Raw genomic sequence first — 24,162 nt, 5'->3', positions numbered from 1 at the left:
GTTCTCACCGTGCACACGCCGGGATCCCATATGGGCACCAGTTTTAATCCCGGCAGCCCATTTCCCATCCAACTCCCTGCTTATGGCCTGAGAAAGCAGTTGAGGACAGCACAAAGCCTTGGAACCCTGCACCCAACTGGGAGACCTGGAAGAAGCTCCTGGCTCCTTTCACTTGGGGAGTGAATCAGCAGATGAAAGATCTTCCTCTCTGTCTCTCCTCCTCTCTGAATACCTGACTTTCCAATAAAAATGAATAAGGCTTAAAAAAAAAATAAAAATAGAAGAGCAAATCTTTTAAAAAAGAAGAAGTAGAGCAGCCAAGACATGAACCAGTGAACAGCCATACAGGATGCCAGTACTTGCAGGCAGAGAATTAGCCTGTTTAGACACCACACTGGTCTCACAGCATTTTTCCTTAGTATGAAAGAACAATCACACTAGAAAAAACTGCAATAATGTCTGCTCTGGCCCTGCAACGCAACTATTTACTTGCCTCTGCCCCCATGAGACTCCTACAGAGAATGCAAAATATCCTCAAGCACCAGAAAAGAATGAAACACAGCAAGGGAGACAGGTATTCTCCCATTCCCTCAGAGCCTCACTTTCCTCACTAAAAAATCAGAAGGTTACATATTTTCCAAAATTGTTATACTGTTCGACATCAGATAACTCTGAAGTTCTAATATTGTTCACAAATGGTTAAGCAGTAGTATGACCTGATGAGTGCTAAAACTTTTCTAGATAGTCAGTACTTTGCTCTACTAAGAGGGACATGAAGAGACTATTTCATGTGTTCTCAATATTTTAAGTAAGCCCATACAGGATCCTGGCCAGTCTCGCATTCATCCTTCTCTCAACGTTTTCTCTTCAATTCTTGGCAAGCAGCTCTGCTAGAACCTGGGAAAACTGGTGTTAATAACAAAAGAACCCAGGACACGTATATGACACTACTTGGTGTGGGTCAGTTCGGAAGACCTTGCCTATTTCAAGGCTAGAAATAAGCCATAGGGACTGGTGCCATGGTGTACTAGTCTGAGTCTCCCTGTGGCACCATCCTCCCATCTGAGCGTCAGTTCAAGTCCCAGCTACTCAACTTCCATTTCAGCTCCCTGCTAACTGCTTGAACAAACCGTAGAGTGTGGCCCAAGTGCCAGCAGACAGAAGATCTCTCTTTCTGTCTCTCTATCTCTCTATATATAATTCTGCTTTTCAAATAACTGTGCCGGGGGGCCCAGCACGATGGCCTAGCGGCTAAAATTCTTGCCTTGAACACCCGGGATCCCATATGGGCACCAGTTCTAACCCCAGCAGTGCCACTTCCCATCTAGCTCCTTGCTTGTGGCCTGGGAAAGCAGTAGAGGATGGCCCAAAGCCTTGGGACCCTGCACCCACATGGGAGACCCAGAGGAGGCCCTGGCTCCCAGCTTTGGATTGACTCAGCTCCAGTCACTGCCACCACTTGGGGAGTGGATCAGCAGATGGAAAATCTTCCCTCTCTTCCTCTCTGTATATCTGACTTTCCAATAAAAATAAATCTTCATTAAAAAAAAAAGAGATACCACTCACAAAAGATAACCAGATTTGCACTTTACCAATAGATTATCGTTCTCTCCTTCCAATTCAAAAGTACTTCCTCAAGTAATCAGAACAGAAAACAAGAATTTTCACATCTTCCTCATCTACTTGCACAAGAGTTATATGATTTGCTTAAGTGCCGACGAGGAAAGGTTCCTACAATACCCAGAGATTTCAGCACATGTTCCTTGCAGTAAGCCATACTTATTACTATAAACATACAGGCGCAAATCTTAATCCTGCTACAGAAAACCAAATGGAACTCTGGAGAGCTTGCCTTGCTGGTTCTGGGCTTTCAGAGTTTAGAAGCTACCTCAGGTGTGCTCATACAACTTAATTTCCTTAGAGAGAACACATAATCCCAGTACCTTCCTAGAGAACCTGGATGCAATCCACCATTTCCTACAGTTTCCCTGAGTATGACATTATCAGTTTGGGGGCAATGAGGCAGGCTGAGAAGAAAAAATACACCCGGGAGAGTCTCAGCAGGGACTCACACAGAGCTATTTGTATTCCACTGTGTTTTATTCAAAGATTCTCTCTGGGTAGTCCAGATTCCCCTACCAACCCACCCGAAATGAGAAAACAGTCCTTCAATCAGTGCCTATTCTAACAAAGGTCACCTATTAGATAGTCTTGGCATTCCACTTCCGCAACCACATTTAAAAAGACAGAAATGCCCTTCTTTACATATTTTATACAGCTCAACCTCCTTTCTTTAGTCTCCTAATAAACTTGCACAATGGTACAACAGGTATTCACTAGAAGAGCATTTTTCTTTTAATGAAATATTGAGAATTGTTTGTTCTGTTTTTTCACATTTTTGAGAATCTACTTGAAAAGACTTTTTTTTGCTTGTATTCTCTTTTTCCTGGCAGTGTTACCCAACTTGCCCCCAGTCACAGAGATAGTCAATAGCAAAGTAGAAACACTTGACCCAAAACCCACGCTCTCACTAACAATAACTTTCCAGCTTCCTTCCTATACTGTATTTGCAAACCATCCTCTCTTATTTTACTTATTTGAAAGCAGAGTTACAGAGAGAGAAAAAATAAAAACAGAGGGAGATCTTCCTATCACTGGTCCACTCCCCAAATGGCCACAACAGCCCGGACTGGGCCGTGCCAGAGCCAGGAGCCTCCCTGGGGTCACCCAAGTGGGGGCAGAGGCCCAAGTAGTTGGGCCATGCTCTGCTGCTTTCCCAGGAACACCAGCAGGGAACTAAATCAGAAGCGGAGCAGCCTGGACACAACCGGTGCCCAAATGGGATACCAGCACTACAGGCAGCAGCTAAATTTGCTGTACCATCGCACAGTGATTATGTTCTAAAACCAAACCTATACAATTCCATATATACTCAAAAACAGAATAAAAATTACATTGATCTATTCTACCACCCTGAAATTTCTGTTTAGAAGACCTCAGTTACTTTTTTTTTTTTTTTTAGATTTATTTTCATTACAAAGTCAGATATACTGAGAGGAGGAGAGATAGAGAGGAAGTGGAGCTGCCGGGATTAGAACCAGCGGCCATATGGGATCAAGGCGAGGACCTTAGCCACTAGGCCACGCCGCCAAGCCCGACCTCAGTTACTTTTAATTTTTCTCAACCTTTTCATGCTTTCTAAAGATCTCCAGTCAGGCCAATGGGATGTAGTTAGCTTACGGAGGAACACAGCACGAAGTGTCAAGCTATTAGCTAGGATTCAGGCACCACCAGCCTTCCTGGCCTTCCTTTCCTCTCTGAGAACCCTCTAGCATTAACACCCTGAGCCAAATTCCAATAACTACATCAACATGCAAATTTAATATATGTATAAGAACTATTAAACAATTAACATCTGTATTAAAAATATCTGAAGCCCCCAAAATGTAAACTTGAAATAATAAAGCCAACCCAACAAAAACCATATTAACAATACCATTGGTTTTTGATTGTTCCCCCCACCTTCTTTTGAGAAAACAATATTTTTTTCTGATCTTCTCACATCAATTCATCTTAATGTTTAAAGAAACAGTCCAGGTTTGTCATTTGAACAATGCACCCAACTTTTTTTAAAAAGAAAAACTGGGGCCCGGCGCGATGGCGTAGTGGTTAAGGTCCTCGCCTTGCACGGGCCAGGATCCCATATGCGCGCACAGGTTCTAATCCCAGAGGCCCTGCTTCCCATCCAGCTCCCTGCTTGTGGCCTGGGAAAGCAGTCGAGGACGGCCCAAAGCTTTGGGACCCTGCACCCGCGTAGGAGACCTGGATTGGCTCAGCTCCACCCGTTGCAGCCACTTTGGGGAGTGAATCATCGGATGGAAGATCTTCCTGTCTCTCCTTTCTGTATATCCGCTTTTCCAATAAAAATAAAATAAATCTTTGAAAAAAAAACTGAAATTTTTCTGATGACCCAGAAAATTGTCCTGTCATCTCTGAAGTAAAGTAAAATGAGTCAACAGGATATTCACTTTCGAGAGAGAAACTTTACAGTGACCACAACATGACAGCAAAGTGCAAAGGGGTTTGCCCCATCAAATCAGCATGACATAACTTAAAAGTGTAACACACACGCCTCCACACACTTGAAACCTGCCACCACAGAGGCTCCAGCCAAAAACTTCAAAAAGTTGTCCCAATTCATAAGGTACCACTGATGGAGAACTGGAATGGGGTGGGAACGTGCGTTAATAATCCTGACCCTCACCACTCCGCCACGAACACCAGATGTGCTCAGGGCCCCATCTTCACACCCGCAATATCTCCCCTCATCGGAAACAGGGTTTGAAAAGGTTCTCGTGTTGGTTCTCTCTCACTCTAACACACACACACACACAACCCTGGTCTTCATAAAGGACAACAATTACTTCTCAGAGAAGGGTATTGCCCGAGGCCGCAAGCCCTTCTCCTCGGGCCAACTTCACATCTCAGCCGCAGGGGCCGAGCAGGAAAACCCAGGGGGGCTGAGTTATAACGGTCTTGAGGAACTGCTGTTACTGCCTTTTTTGGGAAGAGGCCAGATACACTCACCAAGTTGTTCTGTTTTGTTTCGTTTTGTTTCAAGTCCAGGTGGAACTTATTTTCACCAGGACATGGGATGCCTTCTTCCGTCCCTAAACGGTGCTTAGAAGACAAGTTTCCCCTAATTCGACTCCTGAGTCTCTCAACCCTGCCCTCCTCCCGGTCGCCGAGGACGTGCCCGCAGCGCCCAGGGCCGCTCGCACGCCTCGTCCGGCCCAACGGTGTCCTGTGCCGGCGTCCCCGGAGCCCTCCGGACGACACCCGCGTCCCGGGACAAGGCGGGTTCGGAGGAGCTCTCCTCGGGGCCCCCCATCGCCCGCCCCGGCCGCCACGGGCCCGGCGCGCACTCACCCGACAGCTCGTCCGGCTCCAGCCCAGTCTCGGTGTCCAGCCCGCAGATGACAAAGTAGTCGGCGAAGCGACTGGGTGCCGAGCCCCCTCCGCCGCCGCCGCCGCCGCCGCCGCCTCCGCTCATGGCGCCGGGGCCGAGTCGGGCCGGGCCGTGCGGAGCGGCACGGAGCCCCCACACCCGGGCTCCCGGCCGCCCGCCCTCAGGCCGCCCCTCCCGCCGCTACCGCGGCTCGGGCCGCCGCCCCCGGCCCTGGCCCGGTCCCCGCGGCCGCCGCGGCTGCCGTGACGGGGCAGGGGGGCACCGGGCCACCCCGCGCCGCATCCTGGACTCCTTCCCCTCTGCGTCGCCGCCGCCGCCAGCCGCCAGCCGAGAGCGCCGCGGCCCGGACGAGCCAGGAGAAGGGCGGAAAGCGCCGGGAAGAGCCCCGCCGCGGCCCCCTCCCGCCGCGCCTGCGCACGCGCCGTCAGGGAGAGGGGCGGGCGCCTAGCGGAAAGGATGACGTGATGCTCTTCGGGCCCCGCCGGCCGCAGCTTCCCCCTCCCAGCTCCCTCGGCGGTCGCCGCAGCGCGGCCGTCCGCTGCCGGGTCGCCCGCAACCGCCACCTCCCAAGGGCTGCGACTGCCTTGGGGAGGGCTAGCGTGGGTGCATCCCATAGAGCCGGGGCCCTGAGCCGTGCTGTGGCGCCTCTCTCATCCACCAGCTAGAAACCCGAGATTTCTTTAACCTGGCCGCGTTGCCGGCAAAGGTCTCAGGAGTGCGCTGGAAGCCCACCCAATCCTGCCCTCAGGCTGTCAGCCTAGACGGGCCCCCACCGAGACTTTTCCCTAGTTCGGGGGTGGTCCAGCCGGCGTTAAATTGATTCGTGTTTTACAGATGGGGAAATAAGCTGAGGGAACTCCTTCAAGGTTACATGGGCTTCGAGAGACAAAGCCAGGAACAGCATCCTGGATCTGAGACTTGCTCCCTGACACGCACCCCCCACACCACCTTCTGCGCCCAGGCCCTTTCCCATTTCCACATGCCACACCCTTTCCCCTCTCCTCTAGGAAGCCTCCAGCACCCCCTCCCACTGTGAGAAAGGTCAAAACCATTCCGGAGGTCTTTTCTTGTAAAAACAGGGCAGGAAACTGAGATGCTTGGGAGTGTGGGGGCTCACTTACTTCTGGGTTGTTATCCTGGGACCCACAGAAGCGAGGGAAGAGTGGCCTTGAAGGACATGAGAGGCCCAAAGTTTGGGAGTTACAGAGATTGCTTCTGCGCTCTGAAGTCATGCTCACACTGGAAACCTGACTGTATTAGCCTCACATCCCTAGAGGCCAGCAGTTGTAGTTTTCAAGAAGATTACAGGGCCCGGCACGATAGTATAGTGGTTAAGGTCGCCCATGATCCCATATGGGTGCCGGTTCTAATCCCTGCCGCTCCACTTCCCATTCAGCTCCCTGCTTGTGGCCTGGGAAAACAGTTGAGGACGGCCCAGAGCATTGCCCGGAGCATTGGGACCCTGCACCCTTGTGAGAGACCTGGTTCCTGGCTTCTGGTTCCCGGCTTCAGCGCAGCATCCGCCGTTGCAGCCACTTGGGCAGTGAATCATCGGAAGGAAGATCTTCCTCTCTGTCTCTCCTCCTCTCTGTACGTCTGCCTTTCCAATAAAAATGAATAAATCTTTAAAAAAAAAAAGGTTACGAAAGATAAATGCAGGTAGCAGTAAAGCAATAAGAATAGTGTCTCACACACACACACACACACACACACACACACACACACACACAAAGGCATCCAGTCCATGTTACCCTAATTATTAGCGCTGGTGGTGTTGCTCTAGACAGGATTGTGCTCAAGGTTTGCTCTGGCAGGCTGCCACTAAGCTGGTCTCCACACAAGGGTGAGCCAGCACTCTTTGGGATCCTCTCTTAGTTACTTCCTCTGAAGTATTGGTCCCCTTAGGGAGGATGGCCTGGAGGTCACAGTCAACATCACTTGGAGCCATTGCACCTATTTCTCCCTGTAGCTAATCTGCCTGAGCTGATAGGAGAAAAGCCAGGAGGAGAAGGTAGTTTGCCATTCAGAGGGAAGGCTGCTCCAGCCCATACTGCTGTATCCTGTGGACACAAGCAGTAGAGGGATATCAGGGCACTGAGCAGTTACAGAGACTGGCAAGCACGCCTCTCTGGGTTGGCAGGTGATTGGGGAAGGCTTCTAGAAGGAATATTTACTCTGACCTGAGTTCTGGAGGATGACAGGGACAACAAAAGAGCAACTTTGAATGCCAGGTAAAGTTTTAATCCTAAATGTCATGGTTTAGCTCAGTTCTGTGGTTTCAGCAGTGCCGTAGCTCAACTTCCTACCCAGTTCCTTGCTAATGCACCTAAGAAAGCAGCAGAAGATGGCCCCGGTTCGTGGCTCTCTGCATCCATGTGGGAGACCTAGTTGAAGTTCCAGATTTGTGGCTTTTGGCTGACTCAGCTGTGGCTGCTGCTGCCATTTGAGGAGTAAACCAGCAAATACATTTCTCTCTCCCTGTTTCCCTCTCACTCTTTCAAATAAATTTAAAAAAAATTAAAAAGTCCTGGGCCAGCGTTGTGGGGCAGGAAATTAAGCTGCTGTCTTCAACACCACCATCCCACAGGGGAGTGACAGTCCCAGATGCTCTACTTCAATTCAGCTCCCCACAAATGCACCTGGGGAAGCAGTGATTGATGGCCCAAGTGCTTCGGCTCCTGGCACTCAACTGGGGAGCTACATGAGAGAGTTGCAGGCTCTTGGCTACAGCCTGGACCACCTTCCAGCCATGGCTCCATTTGAGAAATCACATGACTTCTCTCTCTTTAACTCTGCCTTTCAAATAAATAAAAAGAGAAAAAGAAGGGGAAAGAGGAAGAAAAGAAGGCTGGATGGAAGGGAGAAAGAAAGGAAGGGAAGAAGGAAGGGAAGAAGGAGAGGGGGGAAGGAAGGAAAAGAGGGAGAGGAAGGGAGGGAGGGAGGAAGAATGAAAGGAAGAAAGGAGAAAGGGAGGAATGGGGAAGGAAAGAGCGAGGGAGTAGCAATCCTATGACATGTATGGACGGACATGGCTAGGTAGAAGAAAGTAAAGGAATCTTATCCAAGGAGAGGAGTGACAAGATTTGACCAGAACTGAGAATACTCACTCAGATTTATGCAGATAAACGAACTTGAAAAAGGAATGTCAGCTTAAAACTCCAGAAACTTGATGTAGCAGACTAATCCTCTGCCCTATGGTGCCAGGATCCCATTGGGGAACTGGTTCGTGTCCTACCAATTACACTTCCCATCAAGCTCTTTTGTGGCCTAGGGAGGCAGCGAAGGACGGTCCAAGTCCTTAAGCCCCTGCACCCACATGGGAGATCTGGAAGAAGATCCTAGCTCTTAGCTTCAGATCAGCTCAGCTCAGGTCATTGCAGCCGTTTGTACAGTGAACCAGAGGATGGAAAACCTTGTATCTCTCCTCCCTGTAACATCTGCCTTTCAAATAAAAACAATTATTAGTTTTTTAAATCCGGAAACTTTCAATCCAGTGTATCCAGAGTGACTGGTTGCTGGAATACCTCTCACACTTACTCAACCCATAAAACGCAAGTTAAAAGCGTGACTGTATTAATTTGTCCAGGGAAATGTAACTGCTTAGAGGCCCAGAATACTCAACTGTAAAGTGATCTCCTTCCCAGTAGGAAATACACTTGGCAGACTGATTGCTTCTTATAGACTAGGGAAAAAAGAGAGAGAGAGCAGAATGCTCTTTCAGTTTAATGTCTAAATTCCTCCTCCTGCTCTTACTAGCTGTGCAAGCAGAGGCACATCAGGCTCTCCGAAATGAGCACTGCACTTGGCACGGCAGGTAAGACGCCACTGGGGACCCCAGCATCGGGCAGCAGGGTATTTGGGTTTGCGTTCCGAATCCTTTCCAGAATGCAGCTTCTTGCTAATGCACGCCCAGGAAGGCAGCAGATAAAAACTCAGTCACTTGGGGTCCCCACCCCTGCCCCCGCCCCTGTGAAAGACTAGCAGGCATTCTGGGCTCTTGGCTTCTGACTGGCCCACTGCTGGCTGTTAGAGGCATTTGGGAAATGAATGAGCAGAAAGAAAATTGTGTGTGTGTGTGTGTGTGTGTGTGTGTGTGTGTGTGTGCGCGTGGTGTAAAATTCTGCCTTTCAAATAAATGAAAATAAGGATAAATAAAAATTTTAAAAATTAATGGAAGAGGGGCAGCGTCACGGTGTATCATGATAAGCCTCCATCTGTGATGCCAACTCCTGTATGAGTGCTGGTTCAAGCCCCCATTGCTCCACTTCCCATCCAGCCTCTCTGCTATGCACAGGGAAAGCAGCAGAAGATGGCCCAAGTCCTCGGGTCCCTGCACCCACATAGGAGACCTGGAAGAAGCGCCAGGCTCCTGATTTCAGACTAGTCCACCTCTAGCCATTGCAGTCACTAGCGAATGAGCCAACAGATAAATTTCTCTGTCTCTCCCCTTTCTGTGAATCAAATAAAAACAGATTATCATCTTTAAAAGAAGAATTTTTAAAAAATATTTCTTTTTATTGGAAAGTCAGATATACAAAGAAAACCTTCCATCCAACGATTCCCTCCCCAGGTGGCCACAATGGCCGAAACTGAGCCGATCCAAATCCAGGAGACAGGAGCTTCTTTCAGGTCTCTCACGCGGGTGCAGAGTTCCAAGGCTTTGGGCCGTCCTCGACTGCTTTCCCAGGTCACAGGCAGGGAGCTGGATGGGAAGCAGGGCTGCCAGGATTAGAACCAGCGCCCATATGGGATCCTGGCAAGCTCAAGGCGAGGACCTTATTCACTAGGTTACCGTGCTGGGGACTAAAATAATTTTTAAAATATCTGGGATAGGGCTCGGCAGCGTGGTCTGGTGGCTAAGGTCCTTGCCTTGATCCCATATGGCCGCTGGTTCTAATCCCGGCAGCTCCACTTCCTCTCTATCTCTCCTCTCAGTATATCTGACTTTGTAATAAAAATAAAATAAATCTTAAAAAAAAAATAAATAATAAAAAAAATAAAATATCTGGGATATAATACAAAGATACTTCAAAATGTTCATGAAAAATGGAGTTTAAAGGTAAGTTAAGTTTGATGCAAAAGATTTTCAAATCTATGTTTACAAAGGATCTTTTAAAAATCATGAAAAATGCATATGATGACAAAATTATGCATGAATTTTGAGATGGTTCTCAGCCTTGCTGCTTCCAGATGTGGCTGGGTAATTAGTCCTCACCAACAGAATGTATATGGGAGTTTCTGGATGTTGTTGCTATATGAGGGCACTTCAGTAGCAAATGAAGCCCCTCCCCGATTCTCTTTTTTGCCATCTAGCAGCTAGAAGTAGGATTCTCAGGTTTTAAAGGAAGGCAAATGCAGAAACAGAGAGGTCCTTGCCTCGATCTATGAATCAAGCCCATACAGGAAAGGCTACAGCTGACCAAGAATACCAAAATTGGAATGTTCTGTGAGCAAGAAATAAACTTCAGTTGTTCTAAGCCACTATTTCTATACATTCCTGTTACAGCAACTAGCACACACACAAATATATATATATACCTATTTTAAATATATTAAATATTATATAAAATACATATTTTAAATACAGTATATATATTTTTTAACTTGAAAGGGAGATTTACAGAGACAAGGAGAAACAGAAAGATCTTCCATGCACTAATTCACTCCTCAATGGCCACAAGGGCCAGAACTGAGCCAATCTAGCCAGTCTAAAACCAGGAGACAGGATCTTCTTCTGAGTCTCTCACGTGGGTGCAGGGTCCCAAGGACTTCGGATATTTTTCTCTACTTTCCCACAGACTACAAGTAGGGAGCTAGATCAGAAGTGGAACACCCACGAGTCACATGGATGCTCATATCAAATGCCGGTGCTTGCAGGTGTATGAGCCACCACACCAGCCCCAGCAACTAGCTTTACCATCATCAAAGTAGAAACAGGGGGCCTGGCATGGTAGTCTAGCAGCTAAAGTCCTCGCCTTGCACACCCGGGATCCCATATGGGCACCAGTCTAACCCTGGCAGCCCTGCTTCCTATCCAACTCCGTGCTTATGGCCTGAGAAAGCAGTCAAGCTGGCCCAAAGCTTTGGGACCCTGCATCCACGTGGGAAACTTAGAGGAGGCTCCAGGCTCCTGGCTTTGGATCGGCTCAGTTTCAGCCATTGTGGCCACTTGGGGAGGGAATCAGCGGACAGAAGATCTTCCTCTCTATCTCTCCTCCTATCTGTATATCTGACTTTCCAATAAAATAAGTCAGTAAAATAAAACAAAGAAGAAACAGGAAAGAGAGGGAGATCAGACCATGAACAGCCTTGTGAGCATGCTGTGAATATCTTGTCACATGTACAAATACAAACATATAATATTCAGCTTTAAAAGAGAATTCTGACAGATTCTACAACATAAACTGTGAAGACATTATGCTAAATGAAATAAGTTAGTCACATTTTTTTTTAAGGTTTACTGTTTTTTGAAAGGCAGAATTACAGAGAAATAGAGATCTTCCATCCTCTGGTTCTTTCTCCAGATGGCTACAATAGCTAGCTGGGCTGGTCCAAAGCTAGAATCCAGGAACTTCCTGAACTTCTTCCAGGTCTCAGAGGTCCACGCACTTGGGCCATCCTTTACAGTTTTCCCAGGTCAGAGAAAGTGGCAGAAGAAAGACAAATAAACCTTTCATCACCTGGTACATCCCATAAATGGATACAGTGGCTGGAGCTACAGCAGGAGGAAGCCAGGAACCTGGAATTCCATTTGGGTCTCCCATTCAGGTGGCATAGTCCCAAGCACTTGGATCATCTGCTTTCCAGCCCACTAGCAGGGAGTTCATCACAAGTGAAACAGCAAGGATTTGAACCAGTACTCTAAAGGGCGATGCTGGCATCACAGGCTTAACTCTCTGTGCCACAGTGCTGGCCCATTTGTAACAAATATTGTATGATCCACTTGTTTGAGATATTGAGATTAAATAGATTCATAGAAACATTAAGTAGAATGCTGGTTGCCAGGAGTTGGTGTGGGACAGGGGAATGAGCAATTACCATGTAATGGGTACAGAGTTTCACTTCTAGAAGATGAAAAAAGCTTGAGATAGCCAACAGTGACAGTTGTAAAAAACCTCAATGTACTTTTACATTCAGGTGTGTGTATACAATTTATTTTTATTGAAAAGTCAGAGTTACAGAGAGAAGGAGAGACAGATCTTCCATCCACTGGTTCATACCCTAAGTGGTACCAATAGTGGAAGTTGAGCCAAACCAAAGCCAGAAGCCAGGATCTCTGAGTCTCCCACATGGGTGCAAATTCAAAGGCTTTGGCCATCCTCCACTGTTTTTCTAGGCCACAAGCAGGAGCTAGATCAGAAGTGGGACATCTGAGACATGAGCCAGTGCCCATATGTGACGGAGAGGATTAGCCAATTGAGCCCTCATGCTGGGCCCCACCATTTTATATATATTTTAAAAATTGCTAAATATTTATTTTATTTGAAATACAGAGAGAAAGAGATAGAGAGAGAGGTTTTTGTCCATTGGTTCGCTATCCAGGTAACTGCAATGGCCAGGGCTAGGATGTTCTAAAACCAGGAGCCAAGAGCCGCTTCTGGGTCTCCCACGTGGGTGCAAGGTCCCAAGGAATTGGGTCATCCTCCACTGCTTTCCCAGGCCATTATCAGGGAGCTAGATAAGAAATGGAAACAAGAAAGAAATGGAGAGGCAAGAACTCAAACTGGTGCCCACATGGGAGCCAGCACTGCAGGGAGCAGCTTCACCCATTTCATCAAGTGCCATTTTATAAACAGAAAAAGAATCTACAATTTGGGAAAATAAAAATCAATGTGCAAGTGATTCATAATTATTTGGTTGTTCTGAAGTTATTTTCTGGATGCTGAGTTTTTAAAATAAACAGATTTGAGCTAAAGACACATATCAGGAGCCAGATGTCGTGATGTGGTAGCATCCTATATTGGAGTGCCAACTTGGTGTCAGCTATTTGGCTTCCAATCCAGCTGCCTGCTAACATGCCTGAGAGACAGAAGATGGCCTGAGTGTTTGGGCCACTGTCACTCACAAGAGAGACCTCAATATAATTCCTGGCTTCCGGCCTCATCCTGGCCCAATTCTACTACTGTGGCCAGTGGGGGAGTGAATTAGTAGATGAAAGATACCATGCGCTATTGCTCTTTCCATTTTTTTCCTTAAATATTTATTTATTTTAAAGTTACACAGAGAGGAAGAAGAAGAGGGAGAGAAAGAAGGGAGAGGGAAAGTAAAAGCCCTCCATCTGTTGGGTCACTCCCCAGATGGCCACAAAGGCCAGGCTTGAGTTAGGAGCTTCATCCAGGTCTTCCATGTGGATGCAGGGACCTAAACATTCAGGCTATCCTCTGCTGATTCTCCCAGGCCATTAGCAATGAAGTAGATTAGAACTGGAGCAGTCGGGACATGAACTGGTGCCTTTATGAGATGTAGGCATTGCAGGTGGCAGCTTTATCCACTACACCACAACGCCAGCTCTCCATTTCACTCTGTCATTTTGCAAACCAATAGATTCTTTTTAAAAAAGACAAATCAGAAGCAATTATTTTAAAATGTAGGAAACCTGGACTTACTTACTGAAGGTCAGCTTTGAGCAGAAATTAAAATTCTATAATTAGCTGAAAATTACCTCAAAGAAATCCATGCTGATGACATTTTTTCAGTTGAGAAAAAAAAAAAAGGTCTGGGGCTGGGAGCGGCCTGGTAGGGAAACTGTGGGTACTCCCTTGCTAGGTTGTGAATGCTACCACGGAAGCCGGAGAAGGGTGGAGTTTACCTCCAACCAAACCCAGAATGGATGGCAGAATTCTGGCGGGCCCCTCAGGCAGTGAGAACACCGTTGCACCAATGAGGGGCACAGACCCATATCCCCCACCAATAAAGGCCGAGGCAACCCTGTCTCAGCTTCCTTGTCAAGGAGAGTTTAAAAGGCCCCCTTCCCTGTCTCTTCCGAGCTCTTCTTCCTCTGCACCCCACTCCTTCACATCTTTCTGCTGCATGGGAAAAGGAAGCCTATGACCATGGTTCCCTGAAACAAAGGCCATCTAAATTCTTTTCATATATTTGGCTGAGTTATTCTTCCCCTGGTGGTTGGCAAATCTAACATTTTGGCGAGCGGCAAATCTATTTTTTTTTTTTTTTCACAGAATAAACCATTTATTGTGGAGGATTCCAATGGGGGGTTCTACTGAAAATAAATATTTCTTTCTTACAAAATAGTCCATATAAAAATTCAAGTTACTTTACTGACTGGCAAGCCTCTTTCGTCTTCACCTTCTAGTATTTTGTGCTTGTTCTCACACCTAGAGCAGAGGCTGTAGGGTCAGGTGTGCCTGGACCCTCCTGCAGGGTCCTCCTTCTCTGCCTGCAGCTGCTCCCACTCAGTGAGGAGCTCAGAGGACACCTCAGTGTACAGATGGTCCCAGTCCCAGCCAACGTCATCCTTGCGGACTTCATGCTCTGGTGAGAGCACTTTCCTGAGGAGCTTCAGGTTGATCTCACCATCCAAGGTCTGAAAGGCCGAGTACTTCAGGAGGTCATTGTCCAGGTCGTGGTAGGTCATCACCCGGTTCACCTGGATGCTGGGAGGAGCTGCCACCTGCAAAACGAAGTCTTCTTGAGCGGCAAATCTAACAGGTTGCAGCTCCTGCTGGTGAGCACAAGAGCCAGGGCCAGTGGCAGACCAGGCTGGGCAAGCCAGTGGCACCCAACAGCATGTGTGTGGGCCAGGTCTTGGGGTAGGTTTGCCTGAGCTAAGCTGCATGAGCACTCATGAATGTGCTGGATGGGACGTGGGATGGACTCGGCTAGGCTATAGCATATACCAACACATTCAAAAGCTGGGAGGGTAACCCTGACTAGGCTGAGACACCTGTTGGAGTGTGTGATCACTTTGCAGGAGAGATGGGGCTCCTGGCAGAACTCACCAGGCAGGTGCATCCACTAATATGTGTGTTGACTGGAGCATATGACAGACCAAACCTGACCCTGTACTGGCTGGTACACACAAGAGTCAAGTCTGAGGTTACCCTAGGCAAGGTTTCTTTCGGGGACTCCTTAACCAGATCACTGGACTCAAACCCCAGCCACCAAGAAAATCTCAATATATGTGGTCCAATCTTGGAGTGCATATGTTGTGACTGGGATGCTTCAGTTGCCAATGCCTATGCAGTGGCTAGCATACCCAGATGGACACCGGAGATATGAAAGCCAGCTCAATTAGGCCAGCAGAGGACATTGAGTGCCTCATCAAAGGATGGCAAGTAGACAGGATGGAATACTCTCCTGACCAAGCTTTGAAACATGATCCTGGGTCTTGTGGATGCACCAGGGTAGGCTTGGTCAACCCACAGATCTTGGAAATATTTTTCAATTCTGGTGCAATGAAGTTGACATCTCAAAACTATCAAATGAACACCCTCAGAACACTTCCCCACATTGGATTTTCTAAGGCATCATCAAACGATCATCCCCCATTCAGAGGCACTAATGGATTTGACAGCAAGGTGTGGCCCTCTCCACTTCCCTTCCTGCAGACACAAGGAAAAAAAATTGAAGCATTTTTCCCACCCTTCTTTATGCTTGATCTTCACCCACAATCGGAGACTCACATGCCATACATGCCTCTCAACTATGTAAACAATGTTAAAAAGAAAAATTCTAAATAATTTTTTAAAAAGCGGGGGAAGAACCAAGGTCCCTCCAACTCTCTGGTTTCTCTACCTCCCAGCACAGGGACTTCCTGTAGAGTTCCTTATCTAACCAACCAGATCTGCTGAAACAGGACTGCAGCGACCTCAGACTTCAACCAAACAGAATAAAATCATTGCTGTAGGAATGTGTTTCCAGCCTCTTGCCTCAATGTGAGTTAAGAATGCAAAGCAGAGGGGCCCGGCGGCATAGCCTAGTGGCTAAAGTCCTTGCCTTGAAGCACAGCACCGGTCGTTGCGCTCACTTGGGGAGTGAATCATCGGACGGAAGATCTTCCTCTCTATCTCTTCTCCTCTCTGTATATCTGACTTTGTAATAGAAAAAATAAATCTTTTTTAAAAAATGCAAAGCAGAGACATATCTAAAGTTCAGTAACTGGGAACAGGATTTACTTAAACTGAAGGTATGTATTCAGACCTGAGTGCGGCCAACCCTGAAGAGCTGCCCAAGAACACCATGTGACAAGTTTAAGTTTCTTCTTAGAGTTGTATCTACGAAATACATGGTATCTGTTCACATTATGTTATTTAAAAAAAAATAGAGCATCAGAACAAAAAGGCCACTCCCACACATAAATGGTCCTCTTTATAGGGTAGAGGATGATATCCTAATAATCATTTAAAATCCAGTCTGTTCTGTAAACCCATCAAATTTGTTCCAGACGAATTTTTGACTGCCAAGCTAACCTAATAACCATTTGCTACTCCCTGGAATTCTTTCATCTTTCTCTCAACAGGTGGGGAAAAAAAGAGTACATAAGTTTCTGGATAATTGGGCTTTTGGATAATCATACTCTTCTAACTTTACCATATGCTGTGACTTTTTTCTTTTTTAATATTTATTTTTATTGGAAAGGCAGATATACAGAGAAGGAGAGAGAGAGAGGAAGATCTTCCATCCGATGATTCACTCCCTAAGTGGCCGCAACGGCTGGAACTGAGCCAATCCGAAGCCAGGAGCCTCTTATGGGCCTCCCAGTTGGGTGCAGGGTCCCAAGGCTTTGGGCTGTCCTCTACTGCTTTCCCAGACTACAAGCAGGGGGCTGGATGGGAAGCAGAGTCACTGGAATTAGAACCTGTGCCCATATGGGATCCCGGCACGATCAAGGTGAGGACTTCAGCTGCTATGCTATCACACCAGGTCCTGTGACTTCTCAGATATTTATTTGAAAGGCAGAACACTTAGAAAGAAACAGGTATCTTCCAGCCACTGATTCACTCTCCAAATGGCAAACCAGGGCTGGGCCAGACTGAAGCCAGAAGCCATAAATTCCATCCTGGATTCCCACATGGGTGGCAGAGTTCCAGTTACTTGGGCTGTCTTCTGCTGTGTTTCCAGGCACATCAGCAGAGAGCTGGATAGAAAGCAGAATAGCCATGACTCAAACTGGCAATCTCCTGTGGAATCCCAGCATCACAAGCTGCAGCTAAAGCAGCTATGCCACAAAGCTGGCCCCCAAGCACTGATCCCCCCTTTTGCACACGAATTAGCTTGTAAGTCTGCTTTCATATTTAATATGTGTCACTCTATTTGAGAAAACCTTGAGAGGGCACAGGAAATTTTCTCTTCACCCCCACAGGTTTAAAGAATCACACACACACACACAGAAGTTGTACAAGCAATACACACACCCATGGTTGTTACTGCCTTTATTCCCATGCAGTGTTTGCAGTACTCTGGCAGCAGAGAATTCTGGTGATTTTGAAGGGGTACTGGCAATCTAACAAGGCTATCTTTTCCACTCAAGGCAGAACTTGCTTCAAACTGAGAAGAAGGTAACTGTTTAGGGAAACACAAAGGAATCCATCACATACTTATTTGTGTAACTTCCTCTATCAACCAACCACTTGTGAAAATGATCACATGAAAGAGGGAAAACAAGATCAGCCAAAGTTCCTTTTCATTTTAGTCCTGTTTAACTTATATCAGTAAATCAAAGACAGAGACTATGGGTAGACAGTGTACATATAAAAAATCAAAGAACGTGGCATGCTTTTCTAAATAACTACATATGCATGTATAAGCTACAAAGCAGAGGCAGGTAATCTCAGTGATTCCACAAGGCAAGTTCAAAGTTTATATTGGCATTTAAACTGCCACTGTCCAATATAAAGCGGAATATTAGATTCAAGATATTATCCACAATTTCTTCTTTACTCACAAAAATATTACATAGGAAATACAAACACCATGACAAACCCAGGGGGAACCATGGAGAAAGGAAAAAAATCCTGGTACTTCAGTATCTTTAATGGCATTTTCCCCTTGGTTTTTCAACAAGAGCTCCGCCCTCTTCATTTTACACTGGGACCTATACATTTTAGGTGGTTTTGACTATTCTTTTATGTACTGTAAAGGCTGGAAGGCAACAAAGTTTTACAAGCTAAAGCTCTGCATGCAAAATAGGTTCCACAATTTAAAGGCAAGTGCAAGAGATTTTAGTGGAAAAGAGAGAAAGAGGGGTCCTTTTCCTGCTATTTTGGGCTGTATTCTGTAGGCAGAGTTGTACAGACACCAGTGTCCACCTTGTCTTGTGGACAGTGTGATGGAACTGTGGGGGCAATGGAAGCAAGCCAGGTTTCTAGAGCAGAAGCAGCAGCATGGCTGCTCTGGTGCTTAGATCTGATCCTCCCGAGCCCTGGGTCATAGCTGTCATAGTTCTTCAACACTTATCAATAAGCAGAATTTTTGTAGCAGTCATTCTTGGATCTTCAACATAACAGTTGCTGCTTGCAACCCTCCGATGATTTTGTAAAACAGGAAACTCCACTATATTCTTCCCTACTTAACATACTTGTCCAATATTTGACATGAATAATGGTAAGACTAGGCTAAAACATCTGATTGGTTTACAAAACTACCACACATGATTGTAATAACATATTTCTTTCATTAAACAAATAGAAGCAGATACTGTACAGGGGGTTAGGTTACCACTTGGGATGCCCACATGCTGTAACGGATGGCCAGTGAATGAAGAGTTCTTCCTGCTGGGCTTCTGATTCAGCTTTCTGCTAGCTCATCCTGGGAGGCGGCAGAGCATGGCTCCAGTACTTGGACTCCTGTCACCCACCCGGGAGACTTAGACTGAGTTAATGGCTCTGTCCTAACCTGGCCCAACTCTATGTGCTGCAGGTATTTAGGGAGTAAAAACATCAAACAGAAGGTCTTTTTCTCTCTCATCTTTCAAGCAGATGCAAACTGGCATTTAAAAAAAATTCACAACAAGAAAAATGCTTTACAAGTCAGGCAAAGAGTTCTGTCTTTGACTACCCTTATTGTTCATGACTGGGGCAGCTCAGATCTCACCCACACAGCTTTCCAAAAGCACTTCTCTTTCTCAAAGCAGGAAGCGGAAGACATTCAGGTTGGCCACACTGAACTTCCTCAGCACGTTTCTCTAGCCCTTCACCACTGAACAGAGCCGCTGCAGGCCCAGCTTCTCCTGAAACTGCCACACACACCTGACCAGCCTTCCCCCAACTTGCTGACCTCCACTCCACTAATCTCAATACCTTTTACCTTCCTTTGCTTCAAGTGATACCACTTGGTGGGAACCTCAGCGACCTTACTGCAAATGAACAATGATCCTGACCTCAAAGACCTCATAATAAACTCAAGAAAAGCAAGAAAAGTAAATAAAACCTAACCACACTGAAAACGTTGCTTCTTTATTGGTTATATAAAGTTTCTTCACGGAGCAGGGAGCAAACTTTTGGTCTAAGAATGAGATTCCAAAACTTGCTTTCTTAGTATTTCATTATTCTTGCCTGTTAAAACGAGATTTATTTGTTTCAATTTGGGACACAGAGACGCACATGAAAGCAGATCTTCCATCTGCTACTCCACTTCCTCCAAATGTCTGCCATAGTCAGGGCTCGGCCAGATGGAAGCCGGGAATCCAGAACTCAATCCAAATCCCCAGCATTGGTGGTAGGGTTCCAAGTAATTAAGGCGCTACTACAGCACTGGCTCAGAGGCAGAGGAGCCAGGACAAGAACCAAACGTTTTGATATCGGATGGGTATATCACAGCATTAACTGAACTGCTGGGCTGAACAATCAACCCTAAACACAGCCCGTTATATGAATATCTTATTAATTGGGGGTCATTTGTTCATATCCACCAACTTTGCTAAAACCTCAGTTTGTTAGTTTATTCTGCTGGGATTTTTTTTTTTTTTAGAGATATATTTTATTTATTTGAAAGGTACATTTGCATGGGAATGTAGGGGAGAGATTTTCTGTCTGCTGGTTCATTGCCCAAATGGTTCCAACAGCCCCAGGAGCCAGGAGATTCATCTGGGGTCTCCCATGTGGGTGTAGCGGCCCAAGTATTTGGGCCATCATCTGCTGTGCTCCCAAGCACATTAGTACAGAGCTGGATGCAGACAAAAATTAGCACACATATGGGATTCCAGTATTGCAAGCAGAAGCTTTGCCAGCTATGCCACAATACCAGCTCCCACATGGGAGCCCAGCACATGCAAGGTGGGGACTTTAGCTGCTAGGCTACTGTGCTGGGCCCATGTGGACATGTTTCATGCTCAATTAACACTCGAGCTGGATCTCAATGCAATGTCAATACTTGTATCCTGACTATTATTCCTTTTTTCTTTTCTTCCTTTTTCTTTTTTAATTTGGAACCCAACTTGAGAGATGTGAGGATATTGCTTACACTCTCTGCACTTCATTTCCAGAATCAGTGAACTCTGTAGTCCAGTGCCATTATAGCTACACATAAAAATCTCAGAAACTAGTCAAAGATGAATAGGCCTTTTTACTTTTTAGGTCAGTTGATCATGGAGCAGCAACCTAGTTGCTAAGACGCTTGCTTTCCATGCGCCAGGACAATACATGGGCCTGGGTTCATGTCTTCATTGCTACTTCCCATCCAGCTCCCTGCTAGTGGCCTGGGAAAGCAGTCGAGGACGGCCCAATGCATTGGGACCCTGCACCCGTGTGGGAGACCCGGAAGAGGCTCCTGGCTTTGGATCAACTAGCACTTGCTGTTGCAGACACTTGGGGAGTGAATCATTGGACGGAAGATCTTCCTCTCTTTCTCTACTCTCCTCCTCTCTGTGTATCTGACTATACAATAAAAATAAATAGCTCTTAAAAAAGAAAAAAAGATGGGCCCAGCGGCGTGGCCTAGCGGCTAAAGTCCTCACCTTGAAAGCCCCGGGATCCCATATGGGCACCGGTTCTAATCCCGGCGGCTCCACTTCCCATCCAGCTCCCTGCTTGTGGCCTGGGAAAGCAGTTGAGGATGGCCCAATGTATTGGGACCCTGCACCCGCGTGGGAGACCCGGAAGAGGTTCTAGGTTCCCAGCTTCGGATTGGCGCGCACCGGCCGTTGTGGCTCACTTGGGGAATGAATGATCAGATGGAAGATCTTCCTCTCTGTCTCTCCTCCTCTCTGTATATCTGACTGTAATAAAAAATAAATAAATCTTTAAAAAACAAAAGCAAAACAAAACAAAACAAAAAAGATGCCTGCATGGAGCTGTGGCATAGCAAGTTAAGCTCCACCTACAGTGCTGGCATCCAAAGTGGGTGCTTCAAGTTCTTGCCATTCCACTTCCAATTCAGCTCCCTGCTGATGGGAAAGCAGCCCAAGATGGATCAAGTCCTTGGACCTCGGCACCCACATGGCAGACTCAGAAGAAGCTCCCAGCTCCTGGTCTGGCTTCAGCCTGGCATTGCATGTACCGGGATCCCGTGTGGACACTGGTTCATTTCCTGGCTGCTCTACTTTCCATCCAGCTCCCTGCTACGGCCTCGGAGAGCAGCACAGGAGAGTCCGAAACTTCGGGATGCTCCACCTGTGTGGGAGATCCAGAAGAAACTCCTGGCTCCTGACTCAGATCGGCTCAGCTCTGGTCACTGTGGTCACTTCAGGAGTGGATCATCACACAGATTTTTTTCTCTCTGTATCTTCTTCTCTCTGTAAATCTGTCTTTCCAATAAAAATAAATAAACCTTTGAAAAAAGATTCAAGAGGATAAAATTCTATTTATGAGAAATGTTTAAACATAAGTACGTCCATGAAATAAATTCCAAGTTTGACATTTAAGTTTCTACAGTACATTTTATTATTATACTGTGATTTGTATTTATTAAGTGTCCTAGAAATGTTACAAAGCAAATAGCACCTGAGAGGCCACTGACTAGACAGGGTACAATCTTACTAGCGTTAACTTCCTAGTTGGTCTGCTTACCTCTCTACTACACAGCCTTGTTCTCTTGAGTAGTATATTATGTAATTGTGTAACTTCAACAAGTGGCTCAAGCTTCAATTTTTTTTAAAAAAGAATCATTTCGTTTTACTGAGAAGGCACATAGAGAGAAGGAGAGACAGAAAGATACCCACTTGCTGTTTCACTCCCCAACGACCACAACGTCTGGAGCCAAGCTGATCCGAATCCAGGAGTTAGGAACTTCCTCTGGGTCTCCCATGCAGGCATAAGGTCCCAAGGCTTTGGGCCATTCTCCACTGTTCCCCCAGGCCACAAGCGACGAGTTGCATGGGAAGTGGAGCAGTGGGGTTATGAACTGGTGCCCATATGAAATCCTGGCTGTGCAAGGCAAGGATTTAACCACTAATTGCGCTGGGACTGGAACCCTGAATTTATATTTGGCATCAGGCCATCTGTGAATCTGTTTAAAAAAAAAAAAAGCTACCCATTGTATTTAAGCAACAAAATACCTATATCAGCCTATCAAACAGTTATTTGATAGTCAATGCAGAATCTGACAAAACTTGATATTCTCTTCAGTGAAAAAAAATGTACCCTATCTAAAATGGGAGCAACACACCAGCTGGCAAGAGTCAGAACAAGTGCTGGCCAGTTGGGCTAAGCAGCAGTACCTGCCAGTCAGAGCCAGGACTGGGCACAGGTCATGTTAAGCTGGGCTTCAGCACCCACCATTATACAAGATCTGGGACTGGGAACAGGCCTAGTAAGGGAACTTGAGCAACTCCCCTGCCAGGCTATAGCTCCAGCTGGTGAGCACAAGAGCCAGGGCTGCAGGAAGGTCAGGCCAGCCTGGGCCTGTCAGCAGTACACTCCAGCATAAGCAAAAACCAGGACAGGATGCAGGCCAAGCCAGGTTTGGGCTGCAACACTCACCAGTTCACATGAGAGCTAGGGCTAGGGGTGGGCCAGGCTAGGCTAGGCTGCTTTACCCAGCAAGAGCTGGGACTCGGCGCAAGCCAGGCTGAGCCAGGGTAAATGCTGAGAGTGGGGACAGGCTGTGACAGAATGATCCACAGTACCCACTTGCATGTACAAAACCCAGGGCTGGGAGTGGGCCTGCTAGGGGAACTATAGGGACTCCCCTGATGGGTAGCTACTTCCATTGATGAGCATGAGAGCCAGGACTGGGCTGGGCTGTTCTGGGCAGGGCTACAGTACCCATCAGTCAGCATGTAGGCTTGGTCTGCGGGCATGCCAGGCTGGGTTAGGCTGTCATACCCACTGGCACACATGAGAACCAGAGTAAATGCAGGGTGACAGGGTAGGCCACAGCACCAGCAGGCAAGTGCAAGTCATGTCAGGCTGGACAACAGTACCTTTGGAAAACACAAGATCCTGGGCTGGGAGAGGACCTGATAGGGTAACTGTGGGCACTCCTTTACTAGGATGCCACTCCCATTGGTGAGCACAGACCTAGGGCTAGGGGCATTTCAGGCTGGATCCGGCAAAAGTATCTGCCAGCATAAAAGTGGGCTGTGGGGCCCAGCACAGTAGCCTAGCAGCTAAAATCCTCACCTTGCATGAGCCGGGATCCCCTATGGGTGCCAGTTTTAGTCCCTGTGATGCCGCTTCCCACCCAGCTCCCTCTTTGTGGCCTGGAGAAGCAGTGAAGGACAGCCAAAAGCCTTGGGACCCTGCACCCACGTGGGAGACCTGGAAGAGGCTCCTGGCTTCAGATCAGCACAGCTCCAGCTATTACGGTCACTTGGGGAGTGAATCATCGGATGGAGGATCTTCCTCTGTCTCTCCTCCTCTCTGTATATCTGATTTTCCAATTAAAAAAAAAAAAAAAGCAGTTAAAAATATGGGCTGGGTCTGGGAGTGGGTTCGACCGAGGTAAGCTGCAGCACCCATGGGTATACACGAGAGCTGGATGGGATTCAGGACAGAAAGAGCTAGGTCACAGCACATGCCAGCACACATGAAAACCAGGGCTGGGGGGCAGGCCTAGTTGGGGTTATTGGGTAATGCCCCAAATAGGCGTGGCATCTGCTGCTGTGCATGAGGACCCGGCTGGGATGGGCTGGGCTAGGTCAGAGCACCCATCAGTTATCATGGGAGAAGGGGCTGGGGGCAAAATCAACCAGGCAATTGTCGGTGTGTACACTGGCGGAGGCAGGTAACGGACTGAATCTGAGCTTGCACTAGCTGGCACACACAAAAGTCTGAGGTCCCCCCAGAAAAGGTCTC

The 24,162-nt window shown here is 47.1% G+C and overlaps 1 protein-coding gene across 1 annotated transcript in view; it reads right to left on the bottom strand.

The window, feature by feature from the left end:
* DENND5A (DENN domain containing 5A) overlaps positions 1–5,354 on the bottom strand; it is an 86,382-nt gene extending 81,028 nt beyond the window's left edge. Inside the window, exon 1 of the mRNA XM_058663403.1 lies at positions 4,930–5,354. Coding sequence (XP_058519386.1) covers positions 4,930–5,053 — 124 coding nt within the window. The 5' untranslated portion in view covers positions 5,054–5,354. The remainder of the gene's footprint in view (positions 1–4,929) is intronic.
* Between the last annotated feature and the right edge of the window lie 18,808 nt (positions 5,355–24,162).

The sequence above is a fragment of the Ochotona princeps genome, chromosome 4 (genome assembly GCF_030435755.1).
Source record: "Ochotona princeps isolate mOchPri1 chromosome 4, mOchPri1.hap1, whole genome shotgun sequence".
NCBI lineage: Eukaryota > Metazoa > Chordata > Mammalia > Lagomorpha > Ochotonidae > Ochotona > Ochotona princeps.
Note: the sequence above shows the minus strand (reverse complement) of the source record. Positions and strands in the feature narration are given on the sequence as shown.